Source organism: Mauremys reevesii, linkage group 4 (assembly GCF_016161935.1).
Source record: "Mauremys reevesii isolate NIE-2019 linkage group 4, ASM1616193v1, whole genome shotgun sequence".
Lineage (NCBI taxonomy): Eukaryota > Metazoa > Chordata > Testudines > Geoemydidae > Mauremys > Mauremys reevesii.
This window is the reverse complement of record NC_052626.1, coordinates 57183233-57208698: the sequence shown is the minus strand read 5'-3', so window position 1 is coordinate 57208698 and position 25466 is coordinate 57183233. Positions and strand designations below refer to the sequence as shown.

Sequence of the window (25466 nt, the reverse complement as noted above, 5' to 3'; positions counted from 1 at the left end):
GTAAACAGAAGATAGTATAATAGCTTAGGTGGTTAATGATTAGTAAGGATATGTATTTTGTACAATTTTGATCCTCTGATTGGTCAGTGAAATAATATGCAAACTAAATCAAACATTCAGTGAAAAAACATTTTTCTTCAGACTTTTGAGCATACATGAGGTACACTGAGGGAACATACCAAATACCTCTTAATGCCACCACATTTTCCTGCATATGGGTCTGTTTTCACTGGTATTATTGTGATAGACCCATACTAGGATTGGGATGCCATTGTTTTAGGTGCTATACAAACACATAGAAGACATAGTCCCTACCCCAAAGAAGTTTCAAACGGATACCAGAAAATACATATTATATACAATCTGACCAGCAAACATTGCTGTAGGAACCTTCACTTTGCAAAAAAGAAATTTTAAGTACGCAATATTTATGGTTGCTTTAAGTTCTTTAATTTCCTTGGGTGTTTTTGAAAAAAGGAGGGAGAAAAAAATATCCATGCTTAAAAATGTTAGCATTTAGATGTACAGTACTGGGCTCTGCATTTCTTATCTCAGTGAGGTATGAAGGGATGAGTTTTACATCTGATTGCTGCTATTGTCTGACTAGACAGAGTTTTTTGTAAGGCTGGGTTAAAGAAGTCTCTTCACCATACTTTACACTGTGACCATTGTATCTTGGCATCTGAAATAGGTGATTTCCAAATCAAAGTTTAGTTTGTTTATTTCAAACTAATACAAAATGCAGCATAAACTGTGGTCAGACCCCAATACAGAAAAATCTGTATTTTATTCAAACCCACTTTTTTTTCTTATTCCTCAAATTAAGACAGTGGGTTTTTATGGTGAATTTTCCTGTGTGTATTCATGCAATTTGTCTTTTAGAAGCCTTGGGGAAGTAATTGTTGTGCCTAATCAAGGCGGAAATTTATGTGGGGAGAACATACATGATAATGTCACAAAAAAGAATGGAGTAAAAAAAACTTACTAAGTGCCTACTGAGCATGCTCAGAAGTGATTTTTCAGTCAGTTATTTTTAGTACATTTTGTATTCAACCAAATATTTTCAAATTAGATTGTGGACACACACCATAAAAAGCACTTTTTACAGACCAAGTTTCAAATTTATCTCTTCCTGAATTATGTGCATGAAAAAAAGTGTGACAATACTTCCTTTTAAAGTGGGAAAGATGCATTTTTAAACTTGCATAACTTAATATGCTTGAATGGATTTTTGTCAAACTTTACAAAAAAGTCACTTTTCAGTTGAGAATATGGAAAATATTAGTCCAAAAAGAGGAGGGTTTTTTGTTTGTTGTCCCCCCCCATACATTTACTATCTGAACAAGTGGAAATACAGTCTAAATGAAATAGTACTATAACCTTAACTATAACTTTCACAACTGAATGACTGATATAATGCTGGTGTCTCGCACAGTTGACTAGACAAAGGAAATTTAGTTTTAACTGAAAAGCAACACTAAGTGCAGCTATTAAATCACTTATCTGAATGGTAGGTATGTATGAAATTAACCTAGGTAAAGATTTAGGCTCTGCTAACACTTGTGAATGTGTTTAACTTAATGCCTGTAAGCAATACCACTGAAGTATTTATATATGGTAAGTAATGTAAAAGTGTTGCAGGATTGGGGCCTTAATATAGCCATAGAAATAAGCATACATTTTTATACATTGAAGGAACATAATATATGGTCAAAAATTGATGCATAATTCTTGTTAAAATTGAAGCAATTGTCATGTTGGTCCACTAAGACAGCAAAACTCATCCAGCAACATTTAAGTAACTACTACATCAGGGACTCTGCAGCATAACACTCCTTGACTTTCACCAGTGCCTTTCTCCACAAACATAAATCTCTTCTCAGCTTGTGTTCTTTCAGCTCCAAATGAAATAAAAAATGTGTTGTCCAACACATTTGGTTTAAAAATCCACCGGAAAAATATTGAAAACTGCCTTTCACAAGAATCTAGTGTCTGATCCTAGAAGCACGTAGCACTGGCCACAGTGATTACTATACTAAAGACCCACTAATTTCTCTGGGACAACTCACAGAAGTAAATACTGTTCTTGGAAGTAAGCTTCTGCTGGATATGGCTTTACATTGCATGTTCCATGTTCTATTTAAGACGCAGAATTTTGTTTTTATAGGCACTCCATGTATCCTGTAAAGCAGGGGTTGTTTAATTCATGGAGTTTTTTGTTGGTTTTTCTTTTTATCATAGGTATAGTGCACTAAATGCACTGAGGCTAAAAATCATGTAAATACCATGTACATAAGTTAAGACCAGAGGACATATGTATACACACATAAAATGCTCACTGTTGGGGAATGTAGTATACAAATTATGCATTTCCTATTTCTTTTTGCAATAATGAAATGATTATTTGGATAACCTCCTGTGCTTTATTGCCAGCATTGTTACCATTTAATCATTAAACCTCAATGACTGACCAATCAGAATCCCTTAAAAAATTGTACAAATTCATGTTTTATGACAACATCATATCATGGCTGGGAAAGGAATAAGTGCACGCATAAAGAAGAGGCTCTCCACAGGTTACATTACCGTTAACATGAGTATAAGCCTGTCATACTGAGTTTTTTCATGTACTTTTTCCAGCCAAACACGTTGAAAGGTGCTCAGGAAGAAAGTGCTAATTTTGTGTCTGAAGAAAAGCATATAGGTTTTCATTTAAGAACTAACAATAAAGACACATGTTAAATTCAGTAAAGAATTCTGCATTCGCAAGTTATGTTTGAATAACTGCCATGTACATTCTACTCTGCTGTATCTCTATGCACGTGTATATAAAAAATAAAATAAAAAATGTAAATAAAGTGCATTTCCTTAAACCATCAACTCTAAATATTTAAATATATTCATATGTCACAGAAAATATACTTATTACTTAGAAGGCACTTTTCACCTTCGGCACACTGTACAAACTATAGCTAATTACCAAACAAAGAGCATAGAGAATTAGTATTTCTGAGTTTTGAAAATGTTCACTTTTTGAGAAACAAAAATACAAAAAAAATACAATTACTATTTACTTTGTATTTCAAGCCACTTCTAGGAACAGGAAGCACCTAGAAATCGTAGAGGGAAAATTAAATAATCTCTTTATGATTTCTAGATGTACTATTTTAACAAGTAGTTGCACATCAATAGATGTTTTAAGTTCTGAAACAACATACTGATAAACTTAAAGTAAGACAAATGTTCCATTGAAGAAAATCAGGTTCAAATGTGAGATTAACATGAAAGAATATGGACCCCTACCTAGATTTCCAGATGCTGATCAGAAGAAAGGGTCATAATACACTGGAATCTTTAGTATTTTCTAGGATGCTGGAAAGGCTGCTGCTTTTAACAACTTGCTGGCTTTATGTGTCTAAAACTAATGTCTTACTATTAAATTGGGAATTTACTCTCATCCCAATATAATACAGAAACTAAACTGGTGAAAAACATACTCAGATATGAAGAGCTGCATGCAAAATTGTGGTTCCAAAGGTCTTCGTTGCACAGCACTTGTTATTATTAATCATGTGCCACTTGACAAACTCGCTAGGGTTCAGAGATGTCTTAAAGCCACAATCAATTTAAATGATGGATAGATAGTTATGTATGTATTTATTACCATGACATGACAGCTTTATCTCACTGCCATAATGCTGTGAATTTTCTAGAACCTATATGCTTTATTCTGCACACAGCAATTGAGAAATAACCCTAAAGGCCCCACAATTTTTTTCCCTAGGATCTTGCCTTTTTGGGGTGGATGTCAAAATTCTGACTCACCAAAGCACAGTTTTATCAAAGGTCATCCCTAGAGACTGCAAATAGTAGTACTTGGTCAGATTCACTACTCACAACTAGTGAAAATCAGGAGTAACTTAATCATAAAAATGATGCAAGTCTGAAATGAATCAGGCCCAATATTTCTGGTACAGAGAGTACATTCAGTAAGTTATAGATAATAGATAATAAAAATGCAGAAGTTCACTTCATCCCCCATCTTCTGCATGAGCATTCACCAATATCTCAAAAACTATGCAGGTGTGATTTTTTTCAGGGAAAAATAATATATCCCATTCTTTTTTTACTTAGATATTTCTTCTTTAAGAGGTTATAAGCATATCCCGGGATAAATAAACTAATTTATTAGACCAGAATACGGTTGTCAAGATGTACCTCCAAGAAGTACATCTTCTGAAATGTGCTCTCCTTTTCTCTATCCTCAGAACTTTGGAAAGGATTAGCCACCACTCCCAAACTACTTACTTTGTTTTTACATTATATTTAAGTCTCTCCCATTCTCTTCCCTCTATGGACAACACGTTAGCTTTTTTCTAGCTAGAACTGTGTTAAAGGAAGATTCTCTAGTAAGATGCTACCATGGTTGTCTGGGAAGTGTAGGTAAGCTCTAAGAATACAAAACTCCATGTCATTTTTAGAGCTGGGATGTTTCCTCTTCACTGTGCAATAAACTGTTCATTGGTCTTAATGTGGTAAACCTAACTTCCTTTCCAAATTATAAGTGCAGTTACAAGGCTGCCAACACCAAACATGGAGATACATTTTAATGCATTTTTTAGAGGTAGATGAAATGCATTTTATTAACCATTCTGTGAACACTTTGTGAACAAAGCACATTGACTTTTAAAGATTTCTTTATTCTCGTAGGGAAGAAACAAACTCACTGGTGAAACTGCATTTTATTAGCAGTGCAATGTTTCCCAACTTTGAGGGTAGTATCTCTTTGGAGGCCCTAAACTAGCCTGGGTGGAGGGCACAGAGCGAAGGAAAACCACTGTAGGAATGAAGAAAATTGCATGGTGGTGGGTCTGTCCTTTCACCCCAACGCAAATGTGACCTTGAAGCTGTGGGAAAAGCAGTGGATAGGCCCTAGGAGGGCATGCACCTTTTGTCCCAGCCCCTACAGTGCTCTGAATGCAGCTGGACACAGGAGTAGCTCACATGTGCAGGGTCACAGGCTCAACCAGCAGTCCCTAAGCCTAAATTTCTCTGCTCTGTCACCACAGCTCTCATATAGGTTTTAAAAATATGCACAAACCACCCTCACATAGCTGAAATAACCCAACGCAAGCAGCATGAAGCCTTCATGTGGACGGAAACAGGGAAGGAAAGCCACAGAACAAGACAGTTAAAAATGAAAAACAACTAAAAAAATGTAAGAAATTAGAAGAAGATGAGAATTAATTAAAAAAAGGAGACCAAACAAAGTCAGAAAAGGAAGAAGATAGAAAACGGACAGAAATAGATCAACAGATTGTGGCAACTGTAACAGGGCATGATGTGAGGGACATAAGAGTGGGCTGCACCAGATAAGGACTGGGAAAAGCTGAAATATGGTGTTTGTGAAGTAGTGTACTTCCTGTGGTGTTTTTTCTAGTAGGTAATTCAGCATAAAGCCCCTGTTAGATCACCACGAGGAATGAATGACGTGGGAAAACCAGCTATTTAATGGATATTATCAACAGTCTCTCTATATAGAGATTGCTGGCACATGTACACATCCTTCTAAGCATGCCAAGGCACTAAGGGCTGATCTTTTAAAAAATAAGTTTAAATTCCTTTGGTTTTATTATTCTTATTAAAAATCAGAAAGCGACAGCATCTGCCAACTATAGAAGTTCTGCCAAAGCAACAAACTTTGCTAATGATTTCAAAGGCAGTGTGTGTGTTAAGAAATTCCTGCTCTTCCTTGAAGCGCTTGCTCAACAGTAATTATTCACAAATAAATAAACCTTTAAAGCACCTACCTTGGCAGATTGTACAATGGTGCCATCCTGAAACAAGCGACAACGGCCCTTTTGCGTTGTTTTGACAAGAGTTTGTGCCAAACAGCTTTTTTTGATCTTAATGGTTGCTCGACCTATGGGAAAACACTTCCATCAGTATTTGCAGTACAAATGCTTCAGATTCAGTTAAAATTCATTTGCATGACTGGCAAATAAACTGATTAGTGGATATTACAAAAGCTTCATTTCTTCTTAGAAATGTTGCTTTTCTAATAAAAATCACTTTTTTAATAATTACTTAGGGCCATATACAGTTCTCAATCTGCATATAAAACTCCCACTGATGTCAACAAATCTTACATGTAGTTGAAGGGTAAAATTTCCAAAATGTGACCACTGTGAATAAATAAATTTGCAGGTACAGTCATGCATGTAAACAATTTTTTGCACTATTCCTTTTTCATGAAAATGACAGTTTTTTTTATGGGCAGAATGGAAATCAGGTTCAAATGAATTTTTATATTTAAGTTATATAATTTGAATGAACATGCAAGAGTGTGCAGAAGTTGCTAATACAAGGTATTCCCATGTGTAGAAATGGAGAACAGGTGGAAGTCACTTTGAAAATATGTATATATTAAAAACTTACATGTATGCACACACATCTTTTTAAAATTAAAAAAAGCTGTGTGCTGAATTCCTGCCCTATTGCTTGGGGATTGCTTACAGAATTTTTCAAGGGCAAATAGAAATGTTATGATTGCCTTTCTAAGTAGAACTTTGAAACTTTAGCAGATGACACTTAAAATGTACAATATATAAAATTTAGTTTTAAGCAGAAACTATTCAATAGATACATTTGATGAAGCGATCTAAACATTATTTTACAGTATGTGCTCTCAGGAAAGAACCTCGTGTTCTAATTTAAAGTAAGTACTTTATAGATGTAGTTCTTATCACCTGCTCCAGATGATAGACAGCTGCTGAGATTCTCTGCACCCGTTCCACAGTTTTCTCAGAATTAGTTGGCTCCTCGCTTTTCAAAATGTCCTTGTACAGGTTCAACTGCCATTTCACAGCTGGGTCATCAGACTAAAATCAAGTTATTTCATACTGTATTATACATTTCTCAAATAATAAATGAGTCTTTTTATGTTCCTTAATCTAAAAAAAGCTAATTGAGAGTTTTTAAGCACAGTACATTAGTCCACATAAGAAGAAAGTAAATTCTAGTGTGCAATAGTGTGTCACACCCTAACTGGCCTGTATGGACCCGGCCAACACATAATACAACTTCCCTAATGCATGTTACTACAGTTACCTTTCAAACAGTTCTACATTAACATGCACCAGGGAACTTTTAGAGAGCACTAGCAGGGTCCAAATGGGCCATTTAGTGCATAGAATATTAGTGTGCACCAGAATTTATACCTTTCTGGTGAGGATTAATGCACTGTGTAGACAAGCACTACCTTAATATAATGAACACGACGACTACTACTGATTCACATGGATAAGAAATAGCTAGTCCCATTTCATTCTCGTCATTCAACTCATACTTCCCATTTTTCTTCATTATCTGTAAACATGGCACAAAGGTCCACAAACTACTAGGACAGCTGGACTTAAATTCTGTAAGAAGGCTCCATGCAAGCTACTATAGAATTATGTATGAAAAAGAACAATACCCATAGTAGTGTGAACTGTGTGCTGTCTATTTTGATATTGAAATAAATGTATTTTACATGGCACATATATTTTTTACTTTTCAGTTTTTCACAGATTTTTGTTTTGACAATGCAGAACTGCACTGCACAAGCTGCCATGGGAAAGCTGGGGTTTCAGCAGATCAGTAGGGCACAACTGGGGCTTTTGGGGCTTGGGGAGGTGTGGGAGGCATTTTGGTTTTGTGGAGTAAGCACATAAAATGGATGCTTTTGCTAGAATGACCAGTAGTAAAGTCGCTAAAGTTCAGCTTTAGGTTCTAAAATGAATACCCCCTGGAGAATAAGATGCTTCAAACCTCTTAGCTAGATCAGCTGGCTCTGAAGCCAGACCCAACTGGATGAATAATCAGCTAAATGAAGATACAGTAAGAGATAATGGAACACCACAAAGCAAGAGTATGGACAGCAAGGAGGACAAAAGTACAAATGTTGATTGAAGTAGTAGTCAGGTAGTTGCAGGGCCGCCCAGAGGGGGGGGCAAAGGGGGCAATTTGCCCCGGGCCCCGGGCTCCGCAGGGGCCCCCAAGAGAACAGCGGGGGCTCCCGCCTCCGCCCTTCTCCTGGAGCCTCAGCGTATCAAACGCCGAGTCTCCGCCGGGGCCCCTGAGCCCCGCCCCGCTCAGAGCCGCGTCATCAGGGGGTGGGGCTGGGAGCTCTGGGCTGAGCTCGGCTCCCTCCGCTGGGCCCGGAGCTCCCAGCCCCGCCCCCTCCCCACGCGGCTCTGAGCGGGACGGAGCTCAGGCCCCGCCGGCCACACGCTGCGGCTGTTCCGGCGAGGTGCTGAGACTCCGGGTGAGGAGGGAGCCGGGGGTAAGAGGTTGGGGGCGGGGCGGGAAGCGGGGGCCGCTGCCGAAGCGCAGCCCGGTCTTTGCCGGTAATTCGGCGGCAGGGGGCCCTTCCGTTCCGGGACCCGCGGGGACCCCCGCCGCCGAATTACCGCCGAGACCGGGCTGCACTTCAGCGGCGGGGGGCCCCCGCCGCGGGTCTTCGGGGCACTTCCGCGGCGGGTCCCGGAACGGAAGGGCCCCCCGCCGCCGAAGACCCCGGGCCCCCGGAATCCTCTGGGCGGCCCTGGGTAGTTGTTACAGGTAGTGAAAGGACTATATCTAATCCAGCTAGAAAACTGAATATGGTGCGAGGGAAACACTGAAATGCTTGTACATGAACACAAGGAGTCTGGGCAATAAAATGGAGGAACTGCAACTAGTGGTGCAGAAGGTTTAAGCTGGATAGTAGAAGGATTACAGAAACGGTGGAATAGCACTCATGAGTCATACAGGTATTGAAAGGGATGCGCTGGTTAGGAAAGGTAAGAATAAAGGTAAAGATGGTGGGATAGCACTGTACATCAATGAAGTGATTAACTGTAAAGGAGTAAGAAGTGATAGTATGAACAAAACAGAATCTGTTTGGGTCAAAATCACTTTGGGGCAGGATTGTAAAGTGTTCTATTGGAATTGCATAAGGGTCTGCTATAGATCTCCAGGATCAGACTCAGATATGGATAGTGATCTCTTTAATATTATTAGAGGGATAAACATTATAAGGAATTGTGTCATAATGGGAGACGCTAGCTTCCCAGATATAGTTTGGAGAATAACTACTACTAATACTGGTAGGGCCCAGTTATTCTTGGATAGATAGATGATAGCTTTTTTCATCACACTGTCATCGAACCAAGAAGAGGTAATGCAATTTTAGACTTAGTTTTAGTTAAGTAGAGAGGACATCAGAGCAAAACTGGTTGTAGAAAATAACCTCGGATTGAGTGATTATGAGATGATTCAGTTTAAATTAAATGGAAGTATAATCAAAACCAGATAGTCAACTATGATTTTTGATTTCAAAAGGCCTAGACTTTAGGAAATTAAGGGAATTAGTTAAAGGAGTCAATTGGACTGAAAAGCTCAAAGACTTAAATGTAAACGCTTGGAATTTCTTCATTTCAACTATACACAAACTATCTGAATTTTGCATCCCAAGCAAGGAAAAAAATTGTAGGGAAAAGCTCCAGTCCCAGCTGGATGAATGACCACTCCAAAAAAGTTATTAGGAGTAAGCGGAGAGCCTATAGGCAATGGAAAAAGGGGTTGATCAACAAAAAAAACCCAACCCTAAATCTTGGAAGTTGAAAAATGTAGGAATAAAGTGAGAATTGATAAAAATCAAGTTGAATTAGTTCTTATTAAGGAAATTAAAATAAATAATAAGAGGGTTTTTTTAGTTATATAAATAAAAAGAGACTAAGGAAGGATGAGGCTGGGCTGCTATGCAGTGTGTATGGGAAGGAAATTAAAGATAATGTAGATATGGCCCAAAAACTAAGTGAATACTTTATCCCAGTTTTCACAAAGGATAACAAGGAACATGTGCAAGAAGGCAGGATGGATGATGGAAACGTGTGTGGAAATGGAAATTACCACATCTGAGGTGGAAGAAAAACTTAATGCGCTCAAATCAGGGGGACTGGATAATTTCCATCCAGAATGCTGAAAGAATTGGCATGTATGATTACAAGTCTGTTAGCAAGGATTTTTAATACATCTATTTATTTGGGAATAGTGCAATATGACTGGAGAATAGCTAATGTCGTGCCTATATTTAAGAATGGGGGGAGTGATCCCAGCTCTTCCCAACCCTGCTCCGCCCCAGGCCCCACCCCTTCCTGCAAAACCCTCTTGCCCCCCCACCTCTTCCCACCAAGTTCTGCCCCCTCCCCCAAGCATGGCTTGTCCCCACTCTTCCCCCTCCCCGCTGTGGAACAGCTGATCCACAGCAGATGTGAGGAGAGAGGGAGGGGCTGATCAGTGGGGCTGCTGATGGGTGGGATGTGCTAGGGGGGAGGGAGTGGGGAGCTTGGCTTCTGGTGGGTGCTAAGCATCCACTAATTTTTTTCTGTGTGTCCACCAGCCCTGGAGCACCCACGGAGTCAATGCCTATGCCTAGCGCTCACTTCTGGCTTATGTCTCTAAAAACTCATACCTCAGAGTTTCAGCCAGCCACCTGCAGGGGTAAGAAAGGAATACCCCCCCCCCCCCGCCCAATGTATTATGTATTGTTTTTTTTTTTTTTTAAATCTCCTTCCTCTGAAGCATCAGAGATGGCCATGGCTGGAGATGGGACATTAGACAGGGAGGGCCAAGTCTCTGAGGTGGCCCCAAGCATTCTCTCTCTCAGGTGCCTGACGGTCTCATTCTTGCTTACATGCTCAGTGTCTGATTGCCAGACATGGGGTTGGGAAGGTATTTTCTCCCAGGTCAGATTGGCAGTGAGCTGGGTGTTTTTCGCCTTCCTCTGCATGTGGGTGCGGCATTACCTGGATATATTTTATTTAATTATTTCTCTGCCATTGCAGGCAGGGCCAGCTCTACTGTTTTTGCCATCCCAAGCAGCGCACCAAATTGCTGCCATGGACGGCGGGGGCAGTCCGTGTGCCGTCAGGGCGGCACGCACGTTTCCGTGGCGGCGGCAATTCGGTGGCAGCTTCTGTCTTCAGCCGGAAGACAGAAGCTGCGCTGCTGCAGACAGCTGAACATAACTGCTAATGTGCTAATGGCACACGGACTGCCCCCGCCGCCCACAGCGGCAATTCAGCACGCTGCTTGGGGGCAAAAACACATGGACTGCCGCCCCTTGCAGACTGCCGCCCCAAGCATCTGCTTGGAATGCTGGTGCCTGGAGCGGGCCCTGATTGCAGGGGTCGTGGGCCTGTTCAGCTCGGACAAGAGACAACTGATGGGGTATATGATAGAGGTCTATAAATCATGAATGGTGTGGAGAACGTGAATTTACTCCTTCACATAACACAAGAACCAGGGGTCACCCAATGAAATCACTAGGCAGCTGGTTTAAAAACATAAGGTAGTACTTCACACAACACACAGTCAATCTTTGGAACTCATTGCCAGTGGATGTTGTGAAGGCCAAAAGTATAACTGGGTTCAAAAAAAGAATTAGATAGATTCATGGAGAATAGGTCTATCAATGGCTATTAGCCAAGATGGGCAGGGATGCAACTCCATGCTCTGGGTGTCCCTAAACCTCTGACTGCCAGAAGCTGGGACTGGATGACAGGGCGTGGATCACTTGATAAACTGCCCTGTCCTGTTCACTCCCTCTGAAGCATCTGGCATCAGCCATTGTCAGAAGACAGGGCACTCGGCTAGATGGACCATTGGTCTGATCCAGTATGACCATTCTCATGTTCTTATGCCCACTTAGTTCCTCCTATTCTCTGCCTGTGACAAACAATAGTCTAATCTCTGGTAGGCTGTAATACTTCAGTCTAATTTTGGTTGTTGGGGTTAGTGGGTGGATGCTAAATGGTGTTGGTGGCCTGGGATACACAGGAGGTCAGACAAGATAATCTGATGGTACCTTCTGGCCTTAAACTTTATGACTCTCAAAGCTACTCTTTCAGGCTGTTTACAGACAAGCAAACATAAATGCATCAATTTACACTTTCATATAGAATGTTTTCTTTGAAACAATACAGCTAGAAATACTGGCCTACATTTTTAAAAGTGATTTTGGGTGCCCAATTTGAGATACCTTAAAGGGGGCTGATAATTCCCAAGTGCTGAGCACTTGTTCTTTTAAAGTTTCTTACTTTTAGTACATGAAATCGCGAGTCACTTTTGAAAATATAGGCTGCCACTGATTTAGAAAATGAAAATTTAGTTTTTAGAGCAAAATTTTGTGACACAACATGGGTTTTGTACCCAGGGCCTGATCCAGAGCCCAATGAAGTCAATTGAAAGAGTCTCATTAACTTCAACAGCTTTTAGCCGAGAACCTAATTATGAGGATTTATGTAATACTTGAGACCCTGGTTTTGGTACCATCCTTGCCCATGACCTCTTTCAGGGAGAGTGTTTAAACCAATTTAAGTATCAAGTTACTTAAGCAGTGTAAACTTTACTAAGCTTTTAAAAAGTCTAAACTAGTTAACTTCATCTAAGGCTTTAGATAAAAAAATGAATAATCTGGTTAAAATTAAGGACATAGTTCAATATAAAGTGGAAAAGTATTCAAAGAAAGATAATTTGGGGTGGGGCAGAGGAGAGTCAAGTTAAAAACTGAAATAATTTTGTTTTCATTAACACCAAAAATGAGATGATTTTAAACAATAATAGCTTTAAATCTAAGAAACTGATTTTCTTCAAACATGTTGTGTTTTATAGAACTTATTGAATCCTAAAAGCCAAGCAAAGCTGAAAAAAAGTGATTTGGTAGAAACAAAATTGGACAGAAATGATTTTTAAAATTTTCATTATGGAAATAGGAGTGCAAAACCCATATTTAAAAACGTTAGCCTACACCAATTACATCTCATTTTTAAAAGTTTTTTTTTATATTACCTTTTCCTGCAAATGCAAATTGTTACGTAAATGTTCTTTGACTTCTTCGTCCGTGTCCCTCTGTGGAAAAGACATAAATGTGTTTTATTTCTGTTTAAGATTTATCTTATAAAAACTTTTGTATGAGATAAATCCAGAATATAGAACAGATATTAATTCAGATACTGCAACATAACACATTGGTTTTTTAATTACACAAATTGTTGGGAAGAATATTTGGGGTCAATGTCCAAAGAAAGAACTATTTTAATTGTGGCCATAAACCATAGTCCTAAAAGTACACATATGCAAAAGGTTAGGAGAAACTGTGTGGGAAAATTGGAAATTGTTTATATGCCTCCACACATTTTATGCCCTGCAAATGTGTATTTTGCAGGTATAATTACTCTATCACACACTGACAGAATTAATTTGCAACAAATATTTAGGCATTTATGTTTCAAAGTTTGGTTTCTAAAGTTCAATTTTACTATTTTGAAAATTATTGTAAAATTTAGACTTACATGACTGTATCTAATCTTAGCCAAAGAAATCAGCTCTTGATCTCCAGGAGTGCACATATTCAAACCAATAGGAAGCATCTTTTTAAGTGCAGCTACAATCAAGGACGTCTGTATTGAATACAAATCCCCTCTACGCTTCAATTTCTTTCGCTCTTGGTCTTGTCCTCCAGACTAGAAGTAAAAGATCCGTAGGTAACTGATTACACACAGGTATACTCTCCTTACACACAAAATGATTCCTCACTGTTCACGGTCCAACCAGACTATAGTAACTGACGTAACTATATTTTGAATAGTTAGAAGTAGTAAAATAAAAGTGAACTGTATGGTTTATGTGGAAAATGTAAAAAAAAACCCAAAAAACAACTTCTTGCTATGCAATAATGTGATAGTAATGCTCATTATTTTCATAATACTAACCTAGTTTTGTATGTATGTGCATACATTTAACTATAACACCTGGGTCTTATACACATCTTGAATCAGACAGGCACATGTAACTAAAAACTGATTCATAATTATAATAGACTGCTTGTTTGCATTTTTAAAGAGACAATACAATTCCCATTGCTTAAGTTTTTATTAAGGATTATTCCAGACAAGATTTTCCAAGGTCTTAGTCCTACATACATGGATGGGGCTAATCTGCATTGCTGCTGCCTGAGAAAGATTAAAATCTAAAAGGCACAGAATTCAATTCAGCCAAACAATAAGGAAGTGGTGTAGCTGTAAAACCGGTTTGTGCTGGCTGGGTTGTAGTGTAAGCAATTCTGTAATGCCATCAAACTAAACCATCAGCAGCTTTGGTCACCAAAGGTACTAGAGAAAGGTTGTCCTAGGAAAGAGAAATGAACATAATAGAATAACATTTGATCTGTCTAACCATATTAAACAATGTGAAATTTTATTTAAAATAAAATATTAAAAAAGCATTTCTTCCTTGGATTTAAGATAACAAATCAAAGCTCTTAGCAATAGCATTGTTTATCATAAAACAGACCAATACGGTTAATGAACTTATGGTAAACAACGACAACCACCACCACAACATAAATGGCCCAATCCTGAGTTCCAAATCTAGACTAAACTCGCATTGAACTCAAGGGAAATTTTGCCGGAGATTAGAGCTCAAGATTGGACCTTCAGCATATGAAAAACTACAAAGAGCAGATGCTTGCATTTAACCCTCCACATCCTCTTCCCTCCGTAAATGAAATGCTAATGCCTATTGTGTTCATATTATACTGTACAGTTACATGTAAGGATACAGTACAGGCTATTAAAATACATCATTTGGCAGTCATTATCATGGTTACCATAGATATAATCTACTATAAGAATAGAGGAAAATGGTAGTAATCTATATTCCACTCTGTAGTAAATTTTGGCCAAATCCTGTCTTTCAAATGGAGACCACTGTATATGTATGCAGCGTTACTTAGGCAAAGTGTTTAGCAATTCAGAGGGTACACAAAGTGGATGTGGTTGCCTTTCTTAAGGAACTAGCAGCTGCAAGAGATTATTTTGCCTTAAAGCTTTGCTTTTGGAAGTGCCTTAGAAAAAGTTTTCTATAGTAGCGTTGATGTAATGGCACTACATTTACAATGACATTATTTATACTCTACTTTGACAGCAGACAAACAAATGCCACAATGTATCACTGGGACCCAGTGGCGTCACTATGCCTCTTAAATATGGGAGGCAGCTTAAGAAGAGGAAGCCATACTTTTTTTCTCACCTCTATTCTTGTGAGGGATATTTTTCCCATAAAAGTTTCTTTATTTTCAATTGTAATTGAGACTGCAAGGTGTGTGAGAGTAACAAATGCACTTAAAATCAATACATTTGAAAATGATGAAGAGGTGACCCATTCTGCCTTTGCCACCAGACTTCTGCCTTCCTAAAGTGGCACTGTAGGAAACATTAATTCCTCCTGGTAAATATGCAAGTAGAACTAGGTAGAGAAATTTCAACTATTGGTGACAACAAAACAATGCCTCCGTCTACAGTGATAGATATCTACATAAATAAAACAATGTCTTCACTAGATATGTGTGAGACATGACAAACTGGGTATAGTTTGTCCAAATTGTTTGCAATGTTAAAAGACATTTTTTTCTGTCACTTCTGGGGTGAAATACACCAGTTGTTTAGCAGCACAGGTGGACAATTAACTGTTAACTGCTTAAGGCCTACAGGCTGCTGATGCTAATGGAAACATGTCGATAGATGTCAATGGGAGAAGGACTGGCCAACAGAACTGGAAGAACTGCAAATATAACGATGATGCAAAGGGAATTCATGCAAGCAGAATATAACTGCCAAAGCTGGCCAGGACATTTGTGTAGACATTCATAATTCTTTCAAACTGGTCAGGCTTTTTTCCCCTGGAGGCCGCTCATACCAGTGCTGATAAAGCCCATGTCTATTTACTTGGCAAGGTCTGACAGTATTATTATTATTATGGTTATTGTTAAATATTTATTTATTATCTGTATTATTAGTACCTAGGAGCTCCAGCCTGAGGTCAGATAGTATAAACTACAACTTCACTTCAGAAATGTCATTTGAAAGATGGAAAGGAAGATGAACTAAGCATACATCACTGGGGAATAGGGAATCTCTGAATAGAATAGGTAGGGAAAAAGTGGGTATGGTCCAAGCACCCACCCAGCCACACAATAAGAAGGTGTATTTTTAAAAATTTTTTGGGAGGACTGAATTTACTACATTTCATGAAATCCCGCTAAGCATCATGGGTAGGGAGTACAATGGAGGTTACTCTGGTACAATATTTTACCCTTATATTTGACTTAGAAAGTCACAAACCAAACATGATATGTTTCCTTTGGGTATACTTTGGAAGTGCTCTCCTGATGAGTGATTCAACATATTAAACAAGGTAACTGAAGGCAGAAGGCAGCAGAAGTAGAATGTAATTAATAAGTAGTGTAATGGACTAAATTTTTACATCGAAGGAGCATCTGGGTCTGTTAAGAGGGGGAAATCTGGTGGGCTAATCAAATATGGCCAGTTCTGCAATAAGGAAATTTATCAGGAGTGGAGCCTGTGCCTTCCCTTTGTGACGCCACTGCTATGATCAATGGAAAGAATGCTTAGAGCCTGGCCATCTCTAAAACGAAAACATAAAGACACATCATGCATTTTGACCTGTACCTTTACTTGCATGGCCTGTGTGAAAGAAAAATACAAGGAAAAAAGTAAGTAAAACAGATGAAATGAAGAAAGTTTTACAAGTTAGTAATAAACAGTCTACAGCATCAGAAAAGTAACTAAAACAAGTTTGTAGCTAGAACAACATGAGTCTATGCGTGTATAGTTAAGGTGGTCTTAGTGAAGTAATGTTTTATTACTCATCTTAATTCCTACCAAATAATCTATCTTTTAAATTTATCAGTTGCTGTTTCTCAAACACATGGCATACTGAATAGTTCCAGTAACTGCTGTATCAGATGTGGATACATCCAATAAGTCACAGCATCCATATGCTAAATTCTAGGTTTCCCTAATTTAATATAGGAGGAGTGACTTTGGACTCTGGACACTCCAACAGTGAGGAATATTTCAATCATCAGCAGTATAATTTTCCTTTTATTATTATTATTAAATCAAAACTTGATTGTAACAAAATTATTTTTATGATAAAAGTGAAAAAAAAACCTCCCAGTAAATATGCAACCAGATATAGGATTTTATTTATTAAGGTAGTATTCTTATTTTATAACAAGAAATTCCAAATTTTTTATACAGTGTTACAGAGTGCAAAAGTCATGCCTCATATCTCTTAATTGTATCTCTTAATGAGACACCAGGATTTTATGTATAGAGGAAATTATTTGTTGCCCAAAGTCATATCAGGATGCCATGCAAAATTAACATGATAACATAAATATAAACTATTCATAATTAGCATTAAACACCCATTCCCACCCATCAACAAACTAATTTAATCAACAGTCAGCTGAGGAGTGTTCCTTAGCATGTGAAAACAATGTAATAGAAAACTTTGTCCAGGTTTAAGAAAAGTACTTCACATTAATTTAAGCATCCTCCCTCAATAATTTTTGGTTATCTATGTGTTCTTGTGACACTTTAAGAAGCACAGAGTCTCTCATTTTGGGCCCTGAAGGACTGAGGCTTAGCTGTGATTATATATGTCTTTTTTCCTTACATATGAAATAGTGGGAAACATATTATCATTTCTACAACTCTGAACAACTACAGTAAATTAACCCTTTCAGGTCTTGAACACCTTACTCTGGCAAATGGGAATATCTTCAATGGGAATTTTACCTGAATAAGGCCTTTATACGCTTTGCAGACATGGCATAGTAGACATACGATAAATGATAAGTAAACCAGTGAGGTTAATCCCATTTCATTCACTAGGGATGACTATTACAGTAATCTACTCATGATTTATTTCACACTGCCAAACAACGTAATAATTCATGGAAACATAGTCTCAGAAGCTGAGTAGATTCAAGGAGATGAAGCACTAAACAGCATGAAATTCAAGACTAAATATAAGATTTCTAAACAGCGTGTATAGTAGAAATAGACCTGAACAAAAAGTCTGGATCCAGCCACTCCTGAAGTTTAGGGGTGCATAATAATACAAACCTGGATTCCATGACTGCCTCAGACCTCTACAAAGGACCTATCAAAACACTTTTAAAAAATCAAGATGCAAGTTTTATAATGTGGGCCCATCAGATATGACTTCAGTAGGAGCTGCAGGTACTTAGCAACCTTGAAAATTAAGCTACTTACTAAGGTACCTATATATGGACTTAGACACAACTTTAGGCACCACAGCTTGCAAATTTGCTTCTATCCATATTATACACATATGTATATATTACATACATGCACAGGTGTTATATGTGGGAATTTATATAGATCATGTGTAAAACATGAGATGGAAAACTTATATCTTTATAAAATCTGCTACATTATCAACAAGTCTAAGAAGGATTGGAAAGATAAAACATTAGTGGACTGAAATAAGTTTAAATATTTAACACGTTCTCTACCACAAATCTGTTATTTCAATGCAGTCCAAGTAACCAGTCTCTCTCACACTTGAATATTCTCTAACTTACCATTCCCCTCCGAGCAATCTGCTGCCATTTTTTCAGAAAAGAAAAATTAAAAAACTTGCTCAGCTTTAAATAAATTTATCTTAATAAAGATTAACAAACAAGTATTGCATAGTCGAAATATACAGTGGATACTCAACTTTTGGGTTATAGTATAGCCATCTGTTAGAAATTGTAGATATTAAAACTTTATCCACTACATAGTCTTTCTTTCTTCAGACAGTAAAAAGATACATACATATATATGTATACATCTCCCCTCCCAATTTTTTTCTATTTTATATAAATATACATTACACATAAGTATTATCACATATATTATAGAAAATGAAGCCAGAGTTCTGGGCAGTTAAAGGAGTACAGAATAGAGTTCAGAAATGGGGGGAAGGAGAATTAAGCCACTTTTGTGTTCCCCTGCTTATTGACTGACTGTGCACCAGGCCAAGCCCTGGAATAATTTAGAGGAGCATGAGGGCTGCTCTATCTTGCACTGGTTAGTAATAGCTTAAGGTGCCAAAGCAGCAGGTAGAAGATCTCTGAGGCACAGAGAAACCCCAGCCACACCCATTCTTACCCCAACCCTGTCCTGTACATCAACAGTCAGGAAGTGAGCTGGTGTAGGAACATCTACACTAGCTCCATACCAACAGAGGACCAGCTGCACTGACATTAAGTCCAGCATCTGCCAATAGCATGGTATGAAACAGTCACATCACAGGAGACAATTTGGGCCAATATATCTAACATTTATATTCATAATATTTACTCTGTGTACACATACGTTTATTTATACATGACGATTAATAAATAGTAGATCTAAATTCCAGCACTAAACACAATATGATGAATGATGACACAATAAGGAAGTGGAAAGTTTTGAGCTCCTTGATATCAAAATACTGGTTACATTACGGTGAATGTTAAAATGAGCAGCATTATGAAAAGGAAGTCCTGTTATATAATTTACTCTACTGTTTAGTTATCAACAACAAGAAGAAAATGGCAAACCTTCTAACACAACCAACAAAATTTCAAAACTGATGGAATTTATAATTTTTCCACATTTAAAAAATTTACATCAGTTTCCTATTACAATGTTCACTTATTTTAGTAACAGTACTGAATACATATGAAGTGTGTTAAGAATCATTGTTCATTTCCACCTCTCCTGAATGATGTGTTAAAAACACTTAAAATGGTGCTGCACCTGTATCACATCATGATATTTTACTCATCACAAAACAAATGCCTACCTACATGAATGAATTGCTCTGCTATCACTCCTCCAAATATGGTACCATATAAATACAATTTTTAACCATGGACAGTATAAACCATTATTTATATTCAGACATTTGCAATAACCATTCACAACCCACAGAAACACTATACTCGCATAACTACTTATACTTTTTGATGGAAAGATTCACTGTCACACCTATATATACAAACATGCATACATCTGAGCTTGTGTACAAATGTACATATAAATTATATATATTTTATATAAAAATAAATGAGAGATGGGCAAAACTTTAATCCCAAATCCAAACCTCTACTCATTCTGTGTGGCTATTTATTTGGTTTTGAATTCCTATGACTTTGATCCCGGACTGGAGCCAGCAACAGGTAGTATATATTTTCTGTTTTGCAATTCAGATGTGGCTGAAATTCCCTGAGAAGAACAGTTCTTATGACATTTCCCCTATTCTAGATAGAAGACATTTCATATTATTTCAGTCTTTTGGGATAAAATATCACAGGAACAGTTTAAAGCACTTTGGCAACACCAAAACTAGAGCCTTAATTTGGCTTTAAAACAAAGCCCCAAATCCAATTCTAAACCTAATCTGGAGTGAATGCAGCCCCAATTTTTGACTCCTCAGCTTATTTCTAATATGTATTTTATATACAAACTTATACACGATATATAAATATAATGTATATAGTATGTGTGTGTATGTCTATCTATCTTTCCATCCACACACTTTCCCCTCACATATATGTGGTGATAGCCATGTGATAAACTGCTGAACAGTGTGATAAACTGCATTTACTATGCACTTCTTCCTACCTCACCTACACTGTGACCATTAATTCATCTTCCCATACAGGATTAGTAGCTGCTTTTTAATAAACAGACAAACACAAATCAGCTTCCTACAAAAATGTTTAATTCTTTCCTCCAAATGTAGAATTTCCTCTCTAAATGATACTGGTCTGAGGCCAAGGATTGGCACTTTTTAGTCAGGAACAAGTACAAAGTCTGATATCTTGACAGTCCAAACTTTTCATTGGAGGACACAATTTAGTTTTAGTCCTAGTAGGTCCCAAAATGCTGCATTTTAAATTTATGACATTTTTATGTTTAAGAAAGAAATTACATGGTAATTTACTTTCTGTCTCTTTGTGTCCTCTGACGTTAGACTATCTTAGTTATCATAAGTCCCTGTGGAAAGATATTAAAAATAGTCCCGTGACACTTTCTCAGAGCACTCAGAACTGTAAGTCACCCTGTGTTACCCCTCTGCCTCCACAAGCACTCTCTGCATCTATAAAAGGTGGATTCCCTAGCCATGTGGATTGAGGACAATGAGAACTGACTAAGTGAGAAATTGCCTGAGACCAGCATTGTAATCTGTTAAATTTTAGGTACTAGAAAGTGTGTTTTATTTTTGTTTTTATTTCTAACCACTTTCTGTTTCTATTACTCTTGCTTACCATCACTTAAATATCTTTTCTTTATTAATAAACTTATTTTTCCTTTGACCATACAATCACCTTAGTTCTGTGTATTAAAGTAAAGTGTGGATCCTCAGCTAAACTAACAGGCTGGTGTGTGCATGGAGACAGCAGCATTGGTAATTTCTGTGAGTGTCCAGTGATAGTGGCTAGATACTGCAAGGGAACACTCTTTCAGGGGATTTGGGAACTGGAATTCACTGAATGTTACCAGCAAGGCAAGGTTGAGACTGGCATAGTCTCAAGGAATTTGATGATGAGGCAGCTAGACTGGTGTGGCAGGGGCTGACACACAATCTAATCTCCACCAAAGCTGTCTCTTGCTGAGACAGAGGGGTAAACACAATGGCTTATGCTTCTGATCACCCTGAAAAAGCATCACAAGCCCACATATATTTTTAAAACCTCTCTAGAACATTTTAAAAGAGGTTTTCTGAAGATCTGTGACATATATAAAATACAGTGTGGTGTTTCGTGATTTGAAGGTTTCATCAACACTTGTCTGGAATTAACCTATGCAATTCACTTATGGGTTTGCTGTTGAGTACTGTGACCATCCTCAGCTCATGCCAATGAAACCTTTAAGCCACTCTACCATACATTTTCTCCATCACATATATATCAAAATATATTTTGCAGGCATCACCTTGGTATCTGGGCATGTTACAAAAATGAATAAAGCAGAGATGAATGCTGTCAGTAATAAGCAACAAAGTGATATATAACATATATACTGTATATATACAAAACAGATATATGCAGAGGATGAGCCCATCCTGCTCGGTTTACAGTAAATGGCAAAATACCTACTGATTTCAGGGGAGAGAAATCAGGCTATAAATGTTTCCTTGCATAATTTTCACATAATATTGAACTTGTAATACACTAAAAAGGCCACATTGCTCCTTTTAAGATAAACATTCTTTTGTACATTTAATCTTTCTAATGCTTTTTGCAAATGTATTTAATCGGTTTCCTTCCACGCTTATTCAGCAAACATTTAATCATAAAATGTGATAAGCATAACTAGTTTATGCACAGAAAGTTTCTTCATATTTATCATAAAAAGCAACTGCATTTTTGTGTGCTCTATCAGCAGAGAAGCAGTAATTTGGTTATATTTTCAGAGCTATTCTGACTAAATATAAAACAAAGTGAAAAATATGATTCTGGTTTAATTGATCTTAACATTTTTATTAACTTACTTTAGACATCTTGCTCTTGCTGTCTCCTGTTAAAAATGCCAAATTGTTGATTTCATTCTGAATCACAAAATTTTGTTCTTCTCTCTTGAAGTTCTAAAACAAAAATCACTCAGAAGTTGAAGTCATGAAGATTGTGTGCGCCACAGTTATATATACAAATACAAAACACTGGATGATAAGAAATGAGAAATAGCATCTTACATGTGATTTACACCATAAGATAAAAACCTCCGCTACCATTTGGAAGAGTTCATCAGAATCTGCATCTGGTTTCTTGAGCCAATTTGCTCTGAAAATAAAAACAAGGGACATTTACAATAAGAATTAACTCCACATAAATATTAGTAAGGTATTTGACTAAGTGGTTGTGTTTGTGTTGCTAACTTTGAAGTGAAGTGGCACTCAAACTTTCTAAGTGCTAATGCAGCTTCTCTTTATGTCTATCATGAATCACTGTTCCCTCAGAGTGTACGGGGTTCATTCAACTCTAGAAAGAACCTCTGACTGCACTGGAAGTTGGTTCATGGCCTAAATGATCATGTGCTTTACAAACTGCACGCAAATCACTCATTACAACTAAAGAGAAGTTGAGTATTTCTGATGTAAGCTTTAGGTGTTTTGTTTAAAATAGCTACATGGATTTTACATTCACATAACCTGCCCCGATCATCTTTGCAGCTGATTGGGTACACTGGCTCATGATATTTACTTGTTCACCATCAAAACATCATGCACTGGGTTAAAGATATTTCAAAATCTTTTTCTTCTGTGTACTTTCTTATTTAGACCATTCTCTATTTTTCACCAAAGGTTCTACAAGAAGATTCTGGATCTTCACATGCCAAAACTGGCACTGCAGAAGGAGATCATTTTCAGTGCTCTAAAGAACATTTTTAGTACAAAAGATCAATAAAGAATAGCAATTTCCTTAAGTGCTAGGGTTTTGAAAGTGTCTACATAATAAGACACTGTTTGGTTCATAGATTAATAGGGCTGGGTCTACATGTAAAATTTGGGTCAACCTAGCTACACTGCTTGGGACAGAAAAATCTGTTTGACGTAGTTAGGTTGTCCTAATCCCCTCTGTAGACGCAGCTAGATCGATGGAAAAATTCCACCTATCAGAGAGGTGGATTACTTACATAGACAGAAAACCCCTTCCATCAATGTGGGAAGCATTTACACTACAGCACTACAGTGGCACAGCTACAGTGCTGTAGCCAGAAGGGACCAAGGCCAGAAGGGACCATTTTGATAATCTAGTCCAGGGGTAGGCAACCTATGGCACGCGTGCCGAAGGTGGCACGTGAGCTGATTTTCAGTGGCACTCACACTGCCTGGGTCCTGGCCACTACTCCGGGGGGCTCTGTATTTTAATTTAATTTTAAATGAAGATTCTTAAACATTTTAAAAACCTTATTTACTTTACATACAATTGTTTAGTTATATATTATAAACTTATAGAAAGAGACCTTCTAAAAATGTTAAAATGTATTACTGGCACGCGAAACCTTAAATTAGAGGGAATAAATGAAGACTCGGCACACCACTTCTGAAAGGTTGCCAACCTCTGATCTAGTCTCACTGCCTATATAACACAGGCCATAGAACTGCTCCAGTTCAATCAATCTTTGTTTAAAAATTGCCAGAGATGGAGAATGGTTGGGAGCCTATATGTCTCTATTACCACTGTGGACTGCCCTAGGAGAAACCAGAGACAATAATAAACAAAAGAAAAGTTTATTCTCTGTACTAGAAATAAGTCAGCACAAAAATAATTCATGCCTGAGGTTTATGACTAATATTTTGGAAGTACTCTTTCGGAATATTTCATTCAGAGGATAACTCCCAGGCAGCCAAATTGTCCCTTGGTTTCAAGCATGCAACTCCTCCAAGGGCAGAATCTTACCTTCTGGGATTCCAAACTCAATTTTGTTTTGGGGTTTTAGTTTGCATAAGTGGTGACTGTGCAAATGCAACTGCTTTCCAGGAATTATTTTTTCAGTAGGTCCCTTTTCTAGGGACAACAGTAATATGGCCAGGGGTGGTAGCACTACCTATTAATAAGGTTGCCTAACCCTTTCCATCATTAGACCCTGTTTTCAGTTGCTTATAATAAGGTTGCCAAACTTTAACAGTTCAGGCTGCAATTTTCTATGCTGGGTGTCTGCCTCAGGCTGATTTTTTTTGCCAAGACAAAAATTTCAGACAAAACAGTTCCAGCCATTTCTGAGAATGAGGCTAAGGGAAAATATGTTATTTTGCCCATGTAAAAAAAATCTTTGCTTTGAATAAATCTAATCCCAAATTTTGGAACAGGGATTTGAAAATTGGTAGGGATGAAAATTCAACCAAATTTGGCCAAGTTATAAATCTCTGAAAAATCAGTTTGCACATGCTCAGTAAATACTTATTTCACATTAGCAGTTAAAATCACAGATTCATCTGCAATGGGTATGATCAAGCTTCTCACTGCCCTTAGTGCTGACCAGACTGTGCATGCACCCTCCCCACAAAACAATTCAGCATGCTCCATCTCCTCACAGCCCCGTGTGTTGACCAGACTGTGCACACATCACCTCAGAGAGTAGCCGAGCATTCTCCAGCCCAGGGATACAGGGGCAAAGCCAGACTTTCCTTGTAATGACTGCTTCCAGCTGCCCTGGGCTGGGCTGGGCTGGGGCTGAGCACTGGAACAGAGAGCAGGGAGCCGGTCTCTCTTGTGCTCTTGACCCACCTGCGGGCATCCAGGGAGTGATTTGAATGCAGAGGGGACAAAAGATGGACAAAGCAGGGAGGAAAAAGACTAGGATGAGACTAGGAATCTAGTGAGGCTGGGACTGGAGATGTGGGCAAGAGAAATTGTGATTGGAAATGGCTGGCAAGAACACTTGGACTCACTGGTGGAGAAGGGGTGGCTAGGACTGGGAGGGCAGGGAGTGGAGTCTGCAATAGGGAACTGTGAAGGGGCAAAGGAGGCTGGAACTGGTTGGACAAGCAGAATAGGATAGAGTCAG

General features: G+C 38.0%; 1 protein-coding gene across 1 annotated transcript in view; it reads right to left on the bottom strand.

The window, feature by feature from the left end:
* RYR3 (ryanodine receptor 3) overlaps positions 1-25466 on the bottom strand; it is a 637001-nt gene that overhangs the window by 96185 nt on the left and 515350 nt on the right. Inside the window, 9 exon segments of the mRNA XM_039536203.1 lie at positions 2587-2686; positions 5811-5923; positions 6750-6881; positions 12877-12936; positions 13380-13550; positions 16557-16571; positions 18506-18526; positions 22450-22542; positions 22651-22738. Coding sequence (XP_039392137.1) covers positions 2587-2686; positions 5811-5923; positions 6750-6881; positions 12877-12936; positions 13380-13550; positions 16557-16571; positions 18506-18526; positions 22450-22542; positions 22651-22738 — 793 coding nt within the window.